Source organism: Oncorhynchus clarkii, chromosome 14, assembly GCF_045791955.1.
Source record: "Oncorhynchus clarkii lewisi isolate Uvic-CL-2024 chromosome 14, UVic_Ocla_1.0, whole genome shotgun sequence".
NCBI classification, from domain to species: domain Eukaryota; kingdom Metazoa; phylum Chordata; class Actinopteri; order Salmoniformes; family Salmonidae; genus Oncorhynchus; species Oncorhynchus clarkii.
The window spans coordinates 26,534,243-26,556,414 of NC_092160.1; the positions used below are offsets into that span (position 1 = coordinate 26,534,243).

At 45.9% G+C, this 22,172-nt stretch overlaps 1 protein-coding gene across 2 annotated transcripts in view; it reads right to left on the reverse strand.

The window, feature by feature from the left end:
* Nucleotides 1-22,172, reverse strand: part of LOC139366468 (mono-ADP ribosylhydrolase 1) — a 169,595-nt gene that overhangs the window by 26,480 nt on the left and 120,943 nt on the right. For both annotated transcript variants that reach the window (XM_071103972.1, XM_071103973.1), the window contains exons 6-7: nucleotides 12,239-12,360; nucleotides 12,132-12,162 (exon numbers count right to left, since the gene is read on the reverse strand). In XM_071103972.1, coding sequence (XP_070960073.1) covers nucleotides 12,132-12,162; nucleotides 12,239-12,360 — 153 coding nt within the window. The remainder of the gene's footprint in view (nucleotides 1-12,131; nucleotides 12,163-12,238; nucleotides 12,361-22,172) is intronic.

Genomic DNA, 22,172 nt, shown 5'->3' on the forward strand with positions numbered 1-22,172 from the left:
ACAGAGTGGCTGTCTACTCTCTTCTAACAGAGTGGCTGTCTACTCTCTTCTAACAGAGTGGCTGTCTACTCTCTAATAGAGTGGCTGTCTACTCTCTAATAGAGTGGCTGTCTTCTCTCTTCTAACAGAGTGGTTGTCTACTCTCTTCCTCTCTCTGCTAACAAAGTGGCTGTCTACTCTCTTCTATCCTCTAACAGAGTGGCTGTCTACTCTCATCTAACAGAGTGGCTGTCTACTCTCATCTAACAGAGTGGCTGTCTACTCTCTTCTAACAGAGTGGCTGTCTACTCTCTTCTTCTCTCTGCTAAGAGAGTGGCTGTCTACTCTCTTCTAACAGAGTGGCTGTCTACTCTCTAATAGAGTGGCTGTCTTCTCTATTCTAACAGAGTGGCTGTCTACTCTCTTCTTCTCTCTGCTAAGAGAGTGGCTGTCTACTCTCTTCTAACATAGTGGCTGTCTACTCTCTAATAGAGTGGCTGTCTTCTCTCTTCTAACAGAGTGGCTGTCTACTCTCTTCTTCTCTCTTCTAACAGAGTGGCTGTCTACTCTCTTCCTCTCTCTGCTAACAAAGTGGCTGTCTACTCTCTTCTAACAGAGTGGCTGTCTACTCTCTAACAGAGTGGCTGTCTACTCTCATCTAACAGAGTGGCTGTCTACTCTATTCTTCTCTCTTCTAACAGAGTGGCTGTCTACTCTCTTCTTCTCTCTTCTAACAGAGTGGCTGTCTACTCTCTTCTTCTCTCTGCTAAGAGAGTGGCTGTCTACTCTCTTCTCTCTTCGAAGAGAGTGGCTGTCTACTCTTCTTCTCTCTGCTAAGAGAGTGGCTGTCTACTCTCTTCTTCTCTCTGCTAAGAGAGTGGCTGTCTACTCTCTTCTTCTCTCTGCTAAGAGAGTGGCTGTCTACTCTCTTCTTCTCTCTGCTAAGATAGTGGCTGTCTACTCTCTTCTAACAGAGTGGCTGTCTACTCTCTTCTTCTCTCTTCTAACAGAGTGGCTGTCTACTCTCTTCTTCTCTCTTCTAACAGAGTGGCTGTCTACTCTCTTCTTCTCTCTGCTAACAGAGTGGCTGTCTACTCTCTTCTTCTCTCTTCTAACAGAGTGGATGTCTACTCTCTTCCTCTCTCTGCTAACTAAGTGGCTGTCTACTCTCTTCTATCTTCTAACAGAGTGGCTGTCTACTCTCTTCTAACAGAGTGGCTGTCTACTCTCATCTAACAGAGTGGCTGTCTACTCTATTCTTCTCTCTTCTAGCAGAGTGGCTGTCTACTCTCTTCTAACAGAGTGGCTGTCTACTCTCTTCTAACAGAGTGGCTGTCTACTCTCTAATAGAGTGGCTGTCGTCTCTCTTCTAACAGAGTGGCTGTCTACTCTCTTCCTCTCTCTGCTAACAAAGTGGCTGTCTACTCGCTTCTATCCTCTAACAGAGTGGCTGTCTACTCTCTAACAGAGTGGCTGTCTACTCTCATCTAACATAGTGGCTGTCTACTCTCTTCTAACAGAGTGGCTGTCTACTATCTTCTTCTCTCTGCTAAGAAAGTGGCTGTCTACTCTCATCTAACAGAGTGGCTGTCTACTATCTTCTTCTCTCTGCTAAGAGAGTGGCTGTCTACTCTCTTCTAACAGAGTGGCTGTCTACTCTCTAATAGAGTGGCTGTCTTCTCTCTTCTAACAGAGTGGCTGTCTACTCTATAATAGAGTGGCTGTCTTCTCTCTTCTAACAGAGTGGCTGTCTACTCTCTTCTAACATAGTGGCTGTCTACTCTATAATAGAGTGGCTGTCTTCTCTCTTCTAACAGAGTGGCTGTCTACTCTCTTCTTCTCTCTTCTAACAGAGTGGCTGTCTACTCTCTTCCTCTCTCTGCTAACAAAGTGGCTGTCTACTCTCTTCTAACAGAGTGGCTGTCTACTCTCTAACAGAGTGGCTGTCTACTCTCATCTAACAGAGTGGCTGTCTACTCTATTCTTCTCTCTTCTAACAGAGTGGCTGTCTACTCTCTTCTTCTCTCTTCAAAGAGAGTGGCTGTCTACTCTTCTTCTCTCTGCTAAGAGAGTGGCTGTCTACTCTCTTCTCTCTTCTAAGAGAGTGGCTGTCTACTCTCTTCCTCTCTCTGCTAACTAAGTGGCTGTCTACTCTCTTCTATCTTCTAACAGAGTGGCTGTCTACTCTCTTCTAACAGAGTGGCTGTCTACTCTCTAACAGAGTGGCTGTCTATTCTCATCTAACAGAGTGGCTGTCTACTCTATTCTTCTCTCTTCTAACAGAGTGGCTGTCTACTCTCTTCTAACAGAGTGGCTGTCTACTCTTTTCTAACAGAGTGGCTGTCTACTCTCTAATAGAGTGGCTGTCTACTCTCTAATAGAGTGGCTGTCTTCTCTCTTCTAACAGAGTGGCTGTCTACTCTCTTCCTCTCTCTGCTAACAAAGTGGCTGTCTACTCTCTTCTATCCTCTAACAGAGTGGCTGTCTACTCTCATCTAACAGAGTGGCTGTCTACTCTCATCTAACAGAGTGGCTGTCTACTCTCTTCTAACAGAGTGGCTGTCTACTCTCTTCTTCTCTCTGCTAAGAGAGTGGCTGTCTACTCTCTTCTAACAGAGTGGCTGTCTACTCTCTAATAGAGTGGCTGTCTTCTCTATTCTAACAGAGTGGCTGTCTACTCTCTTCTTCTCTCTGCTAAGAGAGTGGCTGTCTACTCTCTTCTAACATAGTGGCTGTCTACTCTCTAATAGAGTGGCTGTCTTCTCTCTTCTAACAGAGTGGCTGTCTACTCTCTTCTTCTCTCTTCTAACAGAGTGGCTGTCTACTCTCTTCCTCTCTCTGCTAACAAAGTGGCTGTCTACTCTCTTCTAACAGAGTGGCTGTCTACTCTCTAACAGAGTGGCTGTCTACTCTCATCTAACAGAGTGGCTGTCTACTCTATTCTTCTCTCTTCTAACAGAGTGGCTGTCTACTCTCTTCTAACAGAGTGGCTGTCTACTCTCTTCTTCTCTCTGCTAAGAGAGTGGCTGTCTACTCTCTTCTCTCTTCGAAGAGAGTGGCTGTCTACTCTTCTTCTCTCTGCTAAGAGAGTGGCTGTCTACTCTCTTCTTCTCTCTGCTAAGAGAGTGGCTGTCTACTCTCTTCTTCTCTCTGCTAAGAGAGTGGCTGTCTACTCTCTTCTTCTCTCTGCTAAGATAGTGGCTGTCTACTCTCTTCTAACAGAGTGGCTGTCTACTCTCTTCTTCTCTCTTCTAACAGAGTGGCTGTCTACTCTCTTCTTCTCTCTTCTAACAGAGTGGCTGTCTACTCTCTTCTTCTCTCTGCTAACAGAGTGGCTGTCTACTCTCTTCTTCTCTCTTCTAACAGAGTGGATGTCTACTCTCTTCCTCTCTCTGCTAACTAAGTGGCTGTCTACTCTCTTCTATCTTCTAACAGAGTGGCTGTCTACTCTCTTCTAACAGAGTGGCTGTCTACTCTCATCTAACAGAGTGGCTGTCTACTCTATTCTTCTCTCTTCTAGCAGAGTGGCTGTCTACTCTCTTCTAACAGAGTGGCTGTCTACTCTCTTCTAACAGAGTGGCTGTCTACTCTCTAATAGAGTGGCTGTCGTCTCTCTTCTAACAGAGTGGCTGTCTACTCTCTTCCTCTCTCTGCTAACAAAGTGGCTGTCTACTCGCTTCTATCCTCTAACAGAGTGGCTGTCTACTCTCTAACAGAGTGGCTGTCTACTCTCATCTAACATAGTGGCTGTCTACTCTCTTCTAACAGAGTGGCTGTCTACTATCTTCTTCTCTCTGCTAAGAAAGTGGCTGTCTACTCTCTTCTTCTCTCTTCTAACAGAGTGGCTGTCTACTCTCTTCTTCTCTCTGCTAACAGAGTGGCTGTCTACTCTCTTCTTCTCTCTTCTAACAGAGTGGATGTCTACTCTCTTCCTCTCTCTGCTAACTAAGTGGCTGTCTACTCTCTTCTATCTTCTAACAGAGTGGCTGTCTACTCTCTTCTAACAGAGTGGCTGTCTACTCTCATCTAACAGAGTGGCTGTCTACTCTATTCTTCTCTCTTCTAGCAGAGTGGCTGTCTACTCTCTTCTAACAGAGTGGCTGTCTACTCTCTTCTAACAGAGTGGCTGTCTACTCTCTAATAGAGTGGCTGTCGTCTCTCTTCTAACAGAGTGGCTGTCTACTCTCTTCCTCTCTCTGCTAACAAAGTGGCTGTCTACTCGCTTCTATCCTCTAACAGAGTGGCTGTCTACTCTCTAACAGAGTGGCTGTCTACTCTCATCTAACATAGTGGCTGTCTACTCTCTTCTAACAGAGTGGCTGTCTACTATCTTCTTCTCTCTGCTAAGAAAGTGGCTGTCTACTCTCTTCTAACAGAGTGGCTGTCTACTCTCTAATAGAGTGGCTGTCTTCTCTCTTCTAACATAGTGGCTGTCTACTCTCTTCTTCTCTCTGCTAAGAGAGTGGCTGTCTACTCTCTTCTAACATAGTAGCTGTCTACTCTCTAATAGAGTGGCTGTCTTCTCTCTTCTAACAGAGTGGCTGTCTACTCTCTTCTTCTCTCTTCTAACAGAGTGGCTGTCTACTCTCTTCCTCTCTCTGCTAACAAAGTGGCTGTCTACTCTCTTCTAACAGAGTGGCTGTCTACTCTCTAACAGAGTGGCTGTCTACTCTCATCTAACAGAGTGGCTGTCTACTCTCATCTAACAGAGTGGCTGTCTACTCTCTTCTTCTCTCTGCTAAGAGAGTGGCTGTCTACTCTCTTCTCTCTTCGAAGAGAGTGGCTGTCTACTATTCTTCTCTCTGCTAAGAGAGTGGCTGTCTACTCTCTTCTCTCTTCTAAGAGAGTGGCTGTCTACTCTCTTCTTCTCTCTGCTAAGAGAGTGGCTGTCTACTCTCTTCTTCTCTCTGCTAAGAGAGTGGCTGTCTACTCTCTTCTTCTCTCTGCTAAGAGAGTGGCTGTCTACTCTCTTCTTCTCTCTGCTAAGAGAGTGGCTGTCTACTCTCTTCTTCTCTCTGCAAACATAGTGGCTGTCTACTCTCTTCTCTCTTCTAACAGAGTGGCTGTCTACTCTCTAATAGAGTGGCTGTCTTCTCTCTTCTAACAGAGTGACTGTCTACTCTCTTCTTCTCTCTGCTAACAGAGTGGCTGTCTACTCTCTTCTAACAGAGTGGCTGTCTACTCTCTTCCTCTCTCTGCTAACAAAGTGGCGGTCTACTCTCTATCTTCTAACAGAGTGGCTGTCTACTCTCTTCTAACAGAGTAGCTGTCTACTCTCTAACAGAGTGGCTGTCTACTCTCTAACAGAGTGGCTGTCTACTCTCATCTAACAGAGTGGCTGTCTACTCTATTCTTCTCTCTTCTAACATAGTGGCTGTCTACTCTCTTCTTCTCTCTGCTAACAGAGTGGCTGTCTACTCTCTTCTCTCTTCTAACAGAGTGGCTGTCTACTCTCTTCTAACAGAGTGGCTGTCTACTCTCTTCTTCTCTCTGCTAAGAGAGTGGCTGTCTACTCTCTTCTTCTCTCTGCTAACAGAGTGGCTGTCTAATCTCTTCTTCTCTCTGCTAAGAGAGTGGCTGTCTACTCTCTTCTAACAGAGTGGCTGTCTACTCTCTTCTCTCTTCTAACAGAGTGGCTGTCTACTCTTCTTCTCTCTTCTAACAGAGTGGCTGTCTACTCTCTTCTCTCTTCTAACAGAGTGGCTGTCTACTCTCTTCTTCTCTCTGCTAAGAGAGTGGCTGTCCTTCTCTCTGCTAAGAGAGTGGCTGTCTACTCTCTAATAGAGTGGCTGTCTTCTCTCTTCTAACAGAGTGGCTGTCTACTCTTCTTCTCTCTGCTAACAGAGTGGCTGTCTACTCTCTTCTTCTCTCTTCTAACAGAGTGGCTGTCTACTCTCTTCCTCTATCTGCTAACAACGTGGCTGTCTACTCTCTTCTATCTTCTAACTGAGTGGCTGTCTACTCTCTTCTATCTTCTAACTGAGTGGCTGTCTACTCTCTTCTAACAGAGTGGCTGTCTACTCTCATCTAAAAGAGTGGCTGTCTACTCTATTCTTCTCTCTTCTAACAGAGTGGCTGTCTACTCTCTTCTAACAGAGTGGCTGTCTACTCTCTTCTTCTCTCTTCTAACAGAGTGGCTGTCTACTCTCTTCTTCTCTCTTATAACAGAGTGGCTGTCTACTCTCTTCTTCTCTCTTATAACAGAGTGGCTGTCTACTCTTCTTCTCTCTTCTAACAGAGTGGCTGTCTACTCTCTTCTAACAGAGTGGCTGTCTACTCTTCTAACAGAGTGGCTGTCTACTCTTCTAACAGAGTGGCTGTCTACTCTCTTCTAACAGAGTGGCTGTCTACTCTCTTCTAACAGAGTGGCTGTCTACTCTCTTCCAACTGAGTGGCTGTCTACTCTCTTCTAACAGAGTGGCTGTCTACTCTCTTCTAACAGAGTGGCTGTCTACTCTCTTCCTCTCTCATCTAACAGAGTGGCTGTCTACTCTCTAATAGACTGGCTGTCTACTCTCTTCTAACAGAGTGGCTGTCTACTCTCTTCTAACAGAGTGGCTGTCTACTATCTTCTTCTCTCTGCTAAGAAAGTGGCTGTCTACTCTCATCTAACAGAGTGGCTGTCTACTATCTTCTTCTCTCTGCTAAGAGAGTGGCTGTCTACTCTCTTCTAACAGAGTGGCTGTCTACTCTCTAATAGAGTGGCTGTCTTCTCTCTTCTAACAGAGTGGCTGTCTACTCTATAATAGAGTGGCTGTCTTCTCTCTTCTAACAGAGTGGCTGTCTACTCTCTTCTAACATAGTGGCTGTCTACTCTATAATAGAGTGGCTGTCTTCTCTCTTCTAACAGAGTGGCTGTCTACTCTCTTCTTCTCTCTTCTAACAGAGTGGCTGTCTACTCTCTTCCTCTCTCTGCTAACAAAGTGGCTGTCTACTCTCTTCTAACAGAGTGGCTGTCTACTCTCTAACAGAGTGGCTGTCTACTCTCATCTAACAGAGTGGCTGTCTACTCTATTCTTCTCTCTTCTAACAGAGTGGCTGTCTACTCTCTTCTTCTCTCTTCAAAGAGAGTGGCTGTCTACTCTTCTTCTCTCTGCTAAGAGAGTGGCTGTCTACTCTCTTCTCTCTTCTAAGAGAGTGGCTGTCTACTCTCTTCCTCTCTCTGCTAACTAAGTGGCTGTCTACTCTCTTCTATCTTCTAACAGAGTGGCTGTCTACTCTCTTCTAACAGAGTGGCTGTCTACTCTCTAACAGAGTGGCTGTCTATTCTCATCTAACAGAGTGGCTGTCTACTCTATTCTTCTCTCTTCTAACAGAGTGGCTGTCTACTCTCTTCTAACAGAGTGGCTGTCTACTCTTTTCTAACAGAGTGGCTGTCTACTCTCTAATAGAGTGGCTGTCTACTCTCTAATAGAGTGGCTGTCTTCTCTCTTCTAACAGAGTGGCTGTCTACTCTCTTCCTCTCTCTGCTAACAAAGTGGCTGTCTACTCTCTTCTATCCTCTAACAGAGTGGCTGTCTACTCTCATCTAACAGAGTGGCTGTCTACTCTCATCTAACAGAGTGGCTGTCTACTCTCTTCTAACAGAGTGGCTGTCTACTCTCTTCTTCTCTCTGCTAAGAGAGTGGCTGTCTACTCTCTTCTAACAGAGTGGCTGTCTACTCTCTAATAGAGTGGCTGTCTTCTCTATTCTAACAGAGTGGCTGTCTACTCTCTTCTTCTCTCTGCTAAGAGAGTGGCTGTCTACTCTCTTCTAACATAGTGGCTGTCTACTCTCTAATAGAGTGGCTGTCTTCTCTCTTCTAACAGAGTGGCTGTCTACTCTCTTCTTCTCTCTTCTAACAGAGTGGCTGTCTACTCTCTTCCTCTCTCTGCTAACAAAGTGGCTGTCTACTCTCTTCTAACAGAGTGGCTGTCTACTCTCTAACAGAGTGGCTGTCTACTCTCATCTAACAGAGTGGCTGTCTACTCTATTCTTCTCTCTTCTAACAGAGTGGCTGTCTACTCTCTTCTAACAGAGTGGCTGTCTACTCTCTTCTTCTCTCTGCTAAGAGAGTGGCTGTCTACTCTCTTCTCTCTTCGAAGAGAGTGGCTGTCTACTCTTCTTCTCTCTGCTAAGAGAGTGGCTGTCTACTCTCTTCTTCTCTCTGCTAAGAGAGTGGCTGTCTACTCTCTTCTTCTCTCTGCTAAGAGAGTGGCTGTCTACTCTCTTCTTCTCTCTGCTAAGATAGTGGCTGTCTACTCTCTTCTAACAGAGTGGCTGTCTACTCTCTTCTTCTCTCTTCTAACAGAGTGGCTGTCTACTCTCTTCTTCTCTCTTCTAACAGAGTGGCTGTCTACTCTCTTCTTCTCTCTGCTAACAGAGTGGCTGTCTACTCTCTTCTTCTCTCTTCTAACAGAGTGGATGTCTACTCTCTTCCTCTCTCTGCTAACTAAGTGGCTGTCTACTCTCTTCTATCTTCTAACAGAGTGGCTGTCTACTCTCTTCTAACAGAGTGGCTGTCTACTCTCATCTAACAGAGTGGCTGTCTACTCTATTCTTCTCTCTTCTAGCAGAGTGGCTGTCTACTCTCTTCTAACAGAGTGGCTGTCTACTCTCTTCTAACAGAGTGGCTGTCTACTCTCTAATAGAGTGGCTGTCGTCTCTCTTCTAACAGAGTGGCTGTCTACTCTCTTCCTCTCTCTGCTAACAAAGTGGCTGTCTACTCGCTTCTATCCTCTAACAGAGTGGCTGTCTACTCTCTAACAGAGTGGCTGTCTACTCTCATCTAACATAGTGGCTGTCTACTCTCTTCTAACAGAGTGGCTGTCTACTATCTTCTTCTCTCTGCTAAGAAAGTGGCTGTCTACTCTCTTCTTCTCTCTTCTAACAGAGTGGCTGTCTACTCTCTTCTTCTCTCTGCTAACAGAGTGGCTGTCTACTCTCTTCTTCTCTCTTCTAACAGAGTGGATGTCTACTCTCTTCCTCTCTCTGCTAACTAAGTGGCTGTCTACTCTCTTCTATCTTCTAACAGAGTGGCTGTCTACTCTCTTCTAACAGAGTGGCTGTCTACTCTCATCTAACAGAGTGGCTGTCTACTCTATTCTTCTCTCTTCTAGCAGAGTGGCTGTCTACTCTCTTCTAACAGAGTGGCTGTCTACTCTCTTCTAACAGAGTGGCTGTCTACTCTCTAATAGAGTGGCTGTCGTCTCTCTTCTAACAGAGTGGCTGTCTACTCTCTTCCTCTCTCTGCTAACAAAGTGGCTGTCTACTCGCTTCTATCCTCTAACAGAGTGGCTGTCTACTCTCTAACAGAGTGGCTGTCTACTCTCATCTAACATAGTGGCTGTCTACTCTCTTCTAACAGAGTGGCTGTCTACTATCTTCTTCTCTCTGCTAAGAAAGTGGCTGTCTACTCTCTTCTAACAGAGTGGCTGTCTACTCTCTAATAGAGTGGCTGTCTTCTCTCTTCTAACATAGTGGCTGTCTACTCTCTTCTTCTCTCTGCTAAGAGAGTGGCTGTCTACTCTCTTCTAACATAGTAGCTGTCTACTCTCTAATAGAGTGGCTGTCTTCTCTCTTCTAACAGAGTGGCTGTCTACTCTCTTCTTCTCTCTTCTAACAGAGTGGCTGTCTACTCTCTTCCTCTCTCTGCTAACAAAGTGGCTGTCTACTCTCTTCTAACAGAGTGGCTGTCTACTCTCTAACAGAGTGGCTGTCTACTCTCATCTAACAGAGTGGCTGTCTACTCTCATCTAACAGAGTGGCTGTCTACTCTCTTCTTCTCTCTGCTAAGAGAGTGGCTGTCTACTCTCTTCTCTCTTCGAAGAGAGTGGCTGTCTACTATTCTTCTCTCTGCTAAGAGAGTGGCTGTCTACTCTCTTCTCTCTTCTAAGAGAGTGGCTGTCTACTCTCTTCTTCTCTCTGCTAAGAGAGTGGCTGTCTACTCTCTTCTTCTCTCTGCTAAGAGAGTGGCTGTCTACTCTCTTCTTCTCTCTGCTAAGAGAGTGGCTGTCTACTCTCTTCTTCTCTCTGCTAAGAGAGTGGCTGTCTACTCTCTTCTTCTCTCTGCAAACATAGTGGCTGTCTACTCTCTTCTCTCTTCTAACAGAGTGGCTGTCTACTCTCTAATAGAGTGGCTGTCTTCTCTCTTCTAACAGAGTGACTGTCTACTCTCTTCTTCTCTCTGCTAACAGAGTGGCTGTCTACTCTCTTCTAACAGAGTGGCTGTCTACTCTCTTCCTCTCTCTGCTAACAAAGTGGCGGTCTACTCTCTATCTTCTAACAGAGTGGCTGTCTACTCTCTTCTAACAGAGTAGCTGTCTACTCTCTAACAGAGTGGCTGTCTACTCTCTAACAGAGTGGCTGTCTACTCTCATCTAACAGAGTGGCTGTCTACTCTATTCTTCTCTCTTCTAACATAGTGGCTGTCTACTCTCTTCTTCTCTCTGCTAACAGAGTGGCTGTCTACTCTCTTCTCTCTTCTAACAGAGTGGCTGTCTACTCTCTTCTAACAGAGTGGCTGTCTACTCTCTTCTTCTCTCTGCTAAGAGAGTGGCTGTCTACTCTCTTCTTCTCTCTGCTAACAGAGTGGCTGTCTAATCTCTTCTTCTCTCTGCTAAGAGAGTGGCTGTCTACTCTCTTCTAACAGAGTGGCTGTCTACTCTCTTCTCTCTTCTAACAGAGTGGCTGTCTACTCTTCTTCTCTCTTCTAACAGAGTGGCTGTCTACTCTCTTCTCTCTTCTAACAGAGTGGCTGTCTACTCTCTTCTTCTCTCTGCTAAGAGAGTGGCTGTCCTTCTCTCTGCTAAGAGAGTGGCTGTCTACTCTCTAATAGAGTGGCTGTCTTCTCTCTTCTAACAGAGTGGCTGTCTACTCTTCTTCTCTCTGCTAACAGAGTGGCTGTCTACTCTCTTCTTCTCTCTTCTAACAGAGTGGCTGTCTACTCTCTTCCTCTATCTGCTAACAACGTGGCTGTCTACTCTCTTCTATCTTCTAACTGAGTGGCTGTCTACTCTCTTCTATCTTCTAACTGAGTGGCTGTCTACTCTCTTCTAACAGAGTGGCTGTCTACTCTCATCTAAAAGAGTGGCTGTCTACTCTATTCTTCTCTCTTCTAACAGAGTGGCTGTCTACTCTCTTCTAACAGAGTGGCTGTCTACTCTCTTCTTCTCTCTTCTAACAGAGTGGCTGTCTACTCTCTTCTTCTCTCTTATAACAGAGTGGCTGTCTACTCTCTTCTTCTCTCTTATAACAGAGTGGCTGTCTACTCTTCTTCTCTCTTCTAACAGAGTGGCTGTCTACTCTCTTCTAACAGAGTGGCTGTCTACTCTTCTAACAGAGTGGCTGTCTACTCTTCTAACAGAGTGGCTGTCTACTCTCTTCTAACAGAGTGGCTGTCTACTCTCTTCTAACAGAGTGGCTGTCTACTCTCTTCCAACTGAGTGGCTGTCTACTCTCTTCTAACAGAGTGGCTGTCTACTCTCTTCTAACAGAGTGGCTGTCTACTCTCTTCCTCTCTCATCTAACAGAGTGGCTGTCTACTCTCTAATAGACTGGCTGTCTACTCTCTTCTAACAGAGTGGCTGTCTACTCTCTTCTAACAGAGTGGCTGTCTACTCTCTTCCTCTCTCTGCTTCACTTTTATCTACATTTTATATTCCTGAGTACCAAATGGCAACCTATTCCCTATATAGCGCACTAACTGTGGATGTTCCCACTGTCTCAATCATCTTCCCGCTACAATTCAATTGGTGACAATATTGAGTAAAAACACACAAATCAGCATTTAACTCTAAACTATAGAGTTTGAGACAGTTTCATTGAGTTTGACTTCTCTGAACTCTGTGTGAAGAACACTAGTCAGAAACCGTGGGAAGTCTTGGAGCGCTGCCATCGCTAAACTCACCAGCAGCAAATGGAGGGATTACATCCCAGTTGACACCATCTCATCCCTAATCTCTGTTAATCTGCCTGTTTAATCTCAACCCCTAATCTGGAAACCTCTTTCTACTGAAAACTGATATCTAGTGTGCTGAACTCAATTCACCCCTCTGCATCACTACCCTCTGAGTAGTGATGCTGGAAAACACAACAACACACAGAGAACACACAGAGAACACACAGACAACACACAGAGAACACACAGAGACAAACACTTTTGTTGACTAACCGTAGATTCCAGTGGAGATGCAAGGGAACGCCTGGGGGTATAAAACACAGTGTAAAACAGAGAAAATACATTTAAAACGGATTGATGATAAGAACCCTTCCACCCACCACAGTGCGTAGCTTGGTATCGGTGGCCGTCTGCAGGCTGTGATGGTAGCAGTCCCTGAGGCGGCTCCTCTCCTCCTCCCCCACTTCCCCCATCGCTATGGGCCCCACTGTGTGGATCACATCTGGAACACACAGACAGACATATATATATATATAGAGAGAAAGAGTCAGAGAGAGAGAGAGAGAGAGACGAAGAGCGAGATTACGTTCATTTACAGCACACTGCAATCAACAAACTGCACTACTCTGGTATTCTGAACACAATTCCTACAGGGACACTGCATCAATCTATTACTACACTGAAGCCCTTATCCTACTGGGCTGGCTTGTCTCAGAGTACATTAGCTCTGTGCACTGAGCCTCAGTCAAGAGCAAGGGGACCTTTGGGGGTCTGGGTGGGTTAGTAGGGGTTAGAGGGGGTCTCGGGGGGGGGGGGGGGGGTCAGTGTTAGTAACACAAAGGTCAACCATCACAGTACTCCAGTTAAAAGCCCAACATGACTCAAGGTTCAGGGTATGGTCATTTATGGTGGCCATCCATCTGTATGTCAGAGAGATAAATGTCAGGGACACAGACTGTCACCACCACACTATACCACTGAGTCTGAGTCACCACCACACTATACCACTGAGTCTGAGCCACCACCACACTATACCACTGAGTCAGCACCACACTATACCACCGAGTCTGAGTCACCACCACACTATACCACTGAGTCACCACCACACTATACCACTGAGTCTGAGTCACCACCACACTATACCACTGAGTCTGAGTCACCACCACACTATACCATTGAGTCTGAGTCACCACCACACTATACCACTGAGTCTGAGTCACCACCACACTATACCACTGAGTCTGAGTCACCACCACACTATACTAGAGGTCAGCCGATTAATAGGTATGGCCGATTAATTAGGGCCGATTTCAAATTTTCATAACAATCGGAAATCTGTATTTCTGGACGCCGATTTTGCAAAAAGAAATGACACCTTTATTTAATCTTTATTTAACTAGGCAAGTCAGTTAAGAACACATTCTTATTTTCAATTACGGCCTAGGAACGGTGGGTTAACTGCCTCGTTCAGTGGCAGAACGACAGATTTTTACCTTGTCAGCTCAGGGATTCAATCTTGCAACCTTACGGTTAACTATTCCAACGCTCTAACCACCCGCCTGTTACGCGAATGCAGTAAGAAGCCAAGGTAAGTTGCTAGCTAGCATTAAACTTAATCAATCATAATCACTAGTTATAACTACACATGGTTAATGATATTACTAGTTTATCTAGAGTGTCCTGCATTGCATTTAATCGAAGACGTGCGCATTTGCGAAAAAGGACTGTCGTTGCTCCAACGTGTACCTAACCATAAACATCAATGCCTTTCTTAAAATCAATACACAGAAGTCTATATTTTAAAAAATGCATATTAAGCTAAAAGAAATCCAGGTTAGCAGGCAATATTAACCAGGTGAAATTGTGTCACTTCTCTTACGTTCATTGCACACAGAGTCAGGGTATATGCAACAGTTTGGGCCGCCTGGCTCATTCCGAAATAATTTGCCAGAATTTTACGTAATTATGACATAACATTGAAGGTTGTGCAATGTACCAGGAATATTTAGACATATGGGTGCCACCCGTTAGAAAAAATACGGAACGGTTCCGTATTTCACTGAAATAATAAACGTCTTGTTTTCGAGATGATAGTTTCCGGATTCGAGCCATATTAATGTCCTAAGGCTCGCATTTCTGTGTGCTATTATGTTATAATTAAGTCTATGATTTGATAGAGCAGTCTGACTGAGCGATGGTAGGCACCAGCAGGCTCATAAGCATTCATTCAAACAGCACTTTATTGTGTTTTGCCAGCAGCTCTGCTGTTTATGACTTCAAGCCTATCAACTCCCGAGATTAGGCTGGTGTAACGATGTGATGTGAAATGGCTAGCGAGTTAGCGGGGTGTGCGCTAATAGCGTTTCAAACGTCACTCACTCTGAGACTTGGAGTAGTTGTTCCCCTTGCTCTGCAAGGGCCACGGCTTTTGTGGAGCGATGGGTAACGCTGCTTCGAGGGTTGCTGTTGTCGTTGTATTGCTGGTTCGAGCCCAGGGAGGAGCGAGGAGAGGGATGGAAGCTATACTGTTACACTGGCAATACTAAAGTGCCTATAAGAACATCCAATAGTCAAATGTATATGAAATACAAATGGTATAGAGGGAAATAGTCCTATAATTCCTATAATAACTACAACCTAAAACTTCTCACCTGGGAATATTGAAGACTCATGTTAAAAGGAACCACCAGCTTTCATATGTTCTCATGTTCTGAGCAAGGAACTGAAACGTTAGCTTTTTTACATAGCACATATTGCACTTTTACTTTCTTCTCCAACACTTTGTTTTTGCATTATTTAAACCAAATTGAACATGTTTCATTATTTATTTGAGGCGAAATTGATTTTATTGATGTATTATATTAAGTTCAAATAAGTGTTAATTCAGTATCGTTGTAATTGTCATTATTACACACACAATTAAAAAAAATCTGCCAATTAATCGGTATCACCTTTTTTTGTCCTCCAATAATCGGTATCAGTGTTGAAAAATCATATTCGGTCGACCTCTACACTATACCACTGAGTCTGAGCCACCACCACACTACTCCACTGAGTCTGAGCCACCACCACACTATACCACTGAGTCTGAGCCACCACCACACTATACCACTGAGTCTGAGCCACCACCACACTACTCCACTGAGTCTGAGCCACCACCACACTATACCACTGAGTCTGAGCCACCACCACACTATACCACTGAGTCTGAGCCACCACCACACTATACCACTGAGTCTGAGCCACCACCACACTACTCCACTGAGTCTGAGTCACCAACACACTATACCACTGAGTCTGAGTCACCACCACACTATACCACTGAGTCTGAGCCACCACCACACTATACCACTGAGTCACCACCACACTATACCACTGAGTCTGGGCCACCACCACACTATACCACTGAGTCTGAGTCACCACCACACTACTCCACTGAGTCTGAGCCACCACCACACTATACCACTGAGTCACCACCACACTATACCACTGAGTCTGAGTCACCACCACACTATACCACTGAGTCCGGGCCACCACCAGACTATACCACTGAGTCACCACCACACTACTCCACTGAGTCTGAGCCACTACCACACTATACCACTGAGTCTGAGTCACCACCACACTATACCACTGAGTCTGGGCCACCACCAGACTATACCACTGAGTCTGAGCCACCACCACACTATACCACTGAGTCTGAGTCACCACCACACTACTCCACTGAGTCTGAGCCACCACCACACTATACCACTGAGTCTGAGTCACCACCACACTATACCACTGAGTCTGGGCCACCACCAGACTATACCACTGAGTCTGAGCCACCACCACACTATACCACTGAGTCTGAGCCACCACCACACTATACCACTGAGTCTGAGTCAGCACCACACTATACCACTGAGTCACCACCACACTATACCGCTGAGTCTGAGTCACCACCACACTATACCACTGAGTCCGGGCCACCACCAGACTATACCACTGAGTCACCACCACACTACTCCACTGAGTCTGAGCCACCACCACACTATACCACTGAGTCTGAGTCACCACCACACTATACCACTGAGTCTGGGCCACGACCACACTATACCACTGAGTCACCACCACACTATACCACTGAGTCCGGGCCACCACCAGACTATACCACTGAGTCACCACCACACTACTCCACTGAGTCTGAGCCACCACCACACTATACCACTGAGTCTGAGCCACCACCACACTATACCACTGAGTCTGAGTCAGCACCACACTATACCACTGAGTCACCACCACACTATACCACTGAGTCCGGGCCACCACCAGACTATACCACTGAGTCACCACCACACTACTCCACTGAGTCTGAGCCACCACCACACTATACCACTGAGTCTGAGTCACCACCACACTATACCACTGAGTCTGGGCCACGACCACACTATACCACTGAGTCACCACCACACTATACCACTGAGTCCGGGCCACCACCAGACTATACCACTGAGTCACCACCACACTACTCCACTGAGTCTGAGCCACCACCACACTATACCACTGAGTCTGGGCCACCACCAGAATATCCCACTGAGTCTGAGCCACCACCACACTATACCACTGAGTCTGAGTCACCACCACACTATACCACTGAGTCTGGGCCACGACCACACTATACCACTGAGTCACCACCACACTATACCACTGAGTCTGAGTCACCACCACACTATACCACTGAGTCTGAGTCACCACCACACTATACCACTGAGTCTGAGTCACTACCACACTATACCACTGAGTCTGAGCCACCACCACACTATACCACTGAGTCTGAGCCACCTCCACATTATACCACTGAGTCTGAGCCCATCATATAGTCCAACTCTCTTTATTCTCGAAATCTAAAAACACAATTCTCTACTTTGTTTTTCACTACAATTTATAATTTCCGCACTTCTCTACTCTTTAATCGTCCCTTTCTCCAGTCTTCCTTTCTACACTTCACTTTCTCCCTCGCTCTCAACCCCCCCCCCCGCTCTGTCACCTCAGTTAGACAGTGCTGTCTGTGGGGTGTAATTTACTGCCTCTCTCCACTGTTGTTTACATTATCGATTTTCTGTTTGTTTAGTTTCCCCATACATCACCTGAGTCAGGCACATATTACTGAAAGAGAGAGAGAGATGGGAACGAGAGGAGAAGTTTGGACATGATGCACAGTTGACCATGCATGGATAATACAGTTCAGAGTGTGTGTGAGTGTGTGTGTGTACATCCTCTTTCATATTTGGTTGTCATGCTAGTCTGTACCCAAAAGAAAAGTGAAAGTCATGTGATCCTGTAACACCCACTCCTACTTTGCTTTTGTGTCATATTCCCCCCTATTATCCTGGCGATTCAACCTGTTTTAGTGTCACTTCTATTTTCATCCCCCTGACACCTCCCCTCTGTCCTGGACACTGAATTCTTGCCTGAGAGTCACTGCGATTGCCTTTTATTAAAAACTTCCGTCCCTCCTCCACCTCTCTTTCTCTATCCTCTCATTCCCTTCCTTTCTCTTCACTCCCATCTGTCTTTTTCCTTTTTAACTCCCATTCCAGGCGACCCTCTGGGTGTCAGGCCTCAGTTCGTGCTCAGTGAAGCAGAAAGTGCACTAAATCTAGGCCCAGGCTTTGGCACAAAGAAAGGCCCCAGTTATGTTCCTTAAAGCCCTGAGGGCCCCTCGGTTCCCTGTTGAGGAGAGGACTTATTGTAAACAACCATCCAACTGGGGAGGGAGGGAGGGAGGGGGGGGGGGGAGAGAGAGAGAGAGAGAGAGAGAGAGAGAGAGAGAGAGAGAGAAACGGGGACGGAGAGAGAGAGGAGAGAGAGAGAGAGAAACGGGGATGGAGAGAGAGAGAGAGAAACAGGGGGGCGGAGAGAGAGAGACAGAGAGAGAAACAGGGGGGCGGAGAGAGAGAGACAGAGAGAGAGAGAGAGAGAGAGAGAAACAGGGGAACGGAGAGAGGGAGAGAAACAGGTGGACCAAGAGATACAGAGAGAGAAACAGGGGGGCGGAGAGAGAGAGAAACGGGGACGGAGGGAGAGAGAGAGAGAAACAGGGGGGACGGAGAGAGAGAGAGAGAGAGAGAGAGAGAAACAGGGGGGCGGAGAGAGGGAGAGAAACAGGGGGACGGAGAGAGAAACAGGGGGACAGAGAGAGAGAGAGAGAGAGAGAGAGAAACAGGTGGACGGAGAGAGAGAAACAGGGGGGCGGAGAGAGAGAGAAATGGGGACGGAGGGAGAGAGAGAGAGAGAGGAGGGAGAGAGAGAGAGAAACAGGGGGACGGAGAGAGAGAGAAACAGGGGGCGGAGAGAGAGAGAAATGGGGACGGAGGGAGAGAGAGAGGAGGGAGAGAGAGAGAGAGAAACAGGGGGACGGAGAGAGGGAGAGAAACAGGGGGACAGAGAGAGAGAGAGAAACAGGGGGGCGGAGAGAGAGAGAAATGGGGACGGAGGGAGAGAGAGAGAGAGAGAGAAACAGGGGGACGGAGAGAGGGAGAGAAACAGGTGGACCAAGAGATACAGAGAGAGAAACAGGGGGACGGAGAGAGAGATAAAGAGAAACAGTGGGACGGAGAGAGACAGAGAGAGACAGGGGGACGGAGAGAGAGATAAAGAGAAACAGTGGGACGGAGAGAGACAGAGAGAAACAGGGGGACGGAGAGAGAGATAAAGAGAAACAGTGGGACGGAGAGAGACAGAGAGAGAAAGGGGGACCGAGACACAGAGAGAGAAACAGGGGGACAGAGAGAGACAGAAAGAGACAAACCGACAGAGAGAGAGAGAGAAACAGGGGGACGGAGAGGAACAAAATCACAATGATAAAAGGATCTGACATCATTTTCCTAAACAGAGCTTCAAATAGTCTTCTACTCCCCTCTTTTTTTTCTCAGAACCACACCAAACCGCGTTTTGAGCATTGAATGAATTAAGTGAATGTATTAACACCACCACCCAGTATGGAGCCTGCAGTACAAAGCAACACCTAGAGCAACAGATCTGCTGTTAGCTAGATGAACCGCTATCATGAAGAAGAAATAAGAATTAATGATCTATCTTACTTCATGATGCATCTTTAGTCCTACGCCCTGGCTCCTTAGTCAATACTCAACTAACTATCAATATCATGAAGCATCTTTAGTCCAACGCCCTGGCTCCTTAGTCAATACACAATGCATCTTTAGTCCTACGCCCTGGCTCCTTAGTCAATACTCAACAAGCTATCAATATCATGATGCATCTTTAGTCCTACGCCCTGGCTCCTTAGTCAATACACAACGCATCCTTGGTCCTACGCCCTTGCTCCTTAGTCAATACACAACGCATCTTTAGTCCTACGCCCTGGCTCCTTAGTCAATGCACAACTACCTATCAATATCATGATGCAACTTTAGTCCTACGCCATGGCTCCTTAGTCAATACACAACTAACTATCAATATCATGATGCATCTTTAGTCCTACGCCCTGGCTTCTTAGTTAATACACAACGCATATTTAGTCCTACACCCTGGCTCCTTAGTCAATACACAACGAACTATCAATATCATGATGCATCTTTAGTCCTACGCCCTGGCTCCTTAGTCGATACACAACGCATCTTTAGTCCTACACCCTGGCTCCTTAGTCAATACACAACGAACTATCAATATCATGATGCATCTTTAGTCCTACGCCCTGGCTCCTTAGTCAATACACAACGCATCTTTAGTCCTACGCCCTGGCTCCTTAGTCAATACACAACGAACTATCAATATCATGATGCATCTTTAGTCCTACGCCCTGGCTCCTTAGTCAATACACAACGCATCTTTAGTCCTACACCCTGGCTCCTTAGTCAATACACAACGCATCTTTAGTCCTACACCCTGGCTCCTTAGTCAATACACAACGAACTATCAATATCATGATGCATCTTTAGTCCTACACCCTGGCTCCTTAGTCAATACACAACGCATCTTTAGTCCTACACCTTGGCTCCTTAGTCAATACACAACGAACTATCAATATCATGATGCATCTTTAGTCCTACACCCTGGCTCCTTAGTCAATACACAACGAACTATCAATATCATGATGCATCTTTAGTCCAACGCCCTGGCTCCTTAGTCAATACACAACACATCTTTAGTCCTACGCCCTGGCTCCTTAGTCAATACACAACACATCTTAGTCCTACGCCCTGGCTCCTTAGTCAATACACAACTAACTATCAATATCACGATGCATCTTTGTGGGCTATACTCAGCCTTGTCTCAGGATGGTAAGTTGGTGGTTGAAGATATCCCTCTAGTGGTATGGGGGCTGTGCTTTGGCAAAGTGGGTGGGGTTATATCCTTCCTGTTTGGCCCTGTCTGGGGGTGTCCTCGGATGGGGCCACAGTGTCTCCTGACCCCTCCTGTCTCAGCCTCCAGTATTTATGCTGCAGTAGTTTGTGTCGGGGGGCTAGGGTCAGTTTGTTATATCTGGAGTACTTCTCCTGTCCTATTCGGTGTCCTGTGTGAATTTAAGTGTGCTCTCTCTAATTCTCTCTTTCTTTCTCTCTCTCGGAGGACCTGAGCCCTAGGACCATACCTCAGGACTACCTGACATGATGACTCCTTGCTGTCCCCAGTCCACCTGGCCGTGCTGCTGCTCCAGTTTCAACTGTTCTGCCTTATTATTATTGGACCAAGCTGGTCATTTATGAACATTTTAACATCTTGGCCATGTTCTGCTATAATCTCCACCCGGCACAGCCAGAAGAGGACTGGCCACCCCACATAGCCTGGTTCCTCTCTAGGTTTCTTCCTAGGTTTTGGCCTTTCTAGGGAGTTTTTCCTAGCCACCGTGCTTCTACACCTGCATTGCTTGCTGTTTGGGGTTTTAGGCTGGGTTTCTGTACAGCACTTTGAGATATCAGCTGATGTACGAAGGGCTATATAAATACATTTGATTTGTTTTGATCTTTAGTCCAACGCCCTGGCTCCTTAGTAAAAACACAACTAACTATCAATATCATGATGCATCTTTAGTCCTACGCCCTGGCTCTTTAGTCAATACTCAACTAACTATCAATATCATGAGGCATCTTTACTCCTACGCCCTGGCTCGTTAGTCAATACACAACTAACTATCAATATCATGAGGCATCTTTACTCCTACGCCCTGGCTCGTTAGTCAATACACAACTAACTATCAATATCATGATGCATCTTTAGTCCTACGCCCTGGCTCCTTAGATAATACACAACGCATCTTTAGTCCTACGCCCTGGCTCCTTAGTCAATACACAACGCATCTTTAGTCCTACGCCCTGGCTCCTTAGTCAATACACAACGCATCTTTAGTCCTTCTCCCTGGCTCCTTAGTAAATACACAACTAGCTATCAATATCATGATGCATCTTTAGTCCTACGCCCTGGCTCCTTAGTCAATACACAACGCATCTTTAGTCCTACGCCCTGGCTCCATAGTCAATACTCAACTAACTATCAATATCATGATGTATCTTTAGTCCTAGGCCCTGGCTCCTTAGTCAATACTCAACTAACTATCAATATCATGATGCATCTTTAGTCCTACGCCCTGGCTCCATAGTCAATACTCAACTAACTATCAATATCATGATGTATCTTTAGTCCTACGCCCTGGCTCCTTAGTCAATACTCAACTAACTATCAATATCATGATGCATCTTTAGTCCTACGCCCTGGCTCCTTAGTCAATACACAACGAACTATCAATATCATGATGCATCTTTAGTCCTACGCCCTGGCTCCATAGTCAATACTCAACTAACTATCAATATCATGATGTATCTTTAGTCCTACGCCCTGGCTCCTTAGTCAATACTCAACTAACTATCAATATCATGATGCATCTTTAGTCCTACGCCCTGGTTCCTTAGTCAATACACAACTAACTATCAATATCATGATGCATCTTTAGTCCTACGCCCTGGCTCCATAGTCAATACACAACTAACTATCAATATCATGATGCATCTTTAGTCCTACGCCCTGGCTCCTTAGATAATACACAACGCATCTTTAGTCCTACGCCCTGGCTCCTTAGTCAATACACAACGCATCTTTAGTCCTACACCCTGGCTCCTTAGTCAATACACAACGCATCTTTAGTCCTACACCCTGGCTCCTTAGTCAATACACAACTAACTATCAATATCATGATGCATCTTTAGTCCTACGCCCTGGCTCCTTAGATAATACACAACGCATCTTTAGTCCTACGCCCTGGCTCCTTAGTCAATACACAACGCATCTTTAGTCCTTCTCCCTGGCTCCTTAGTC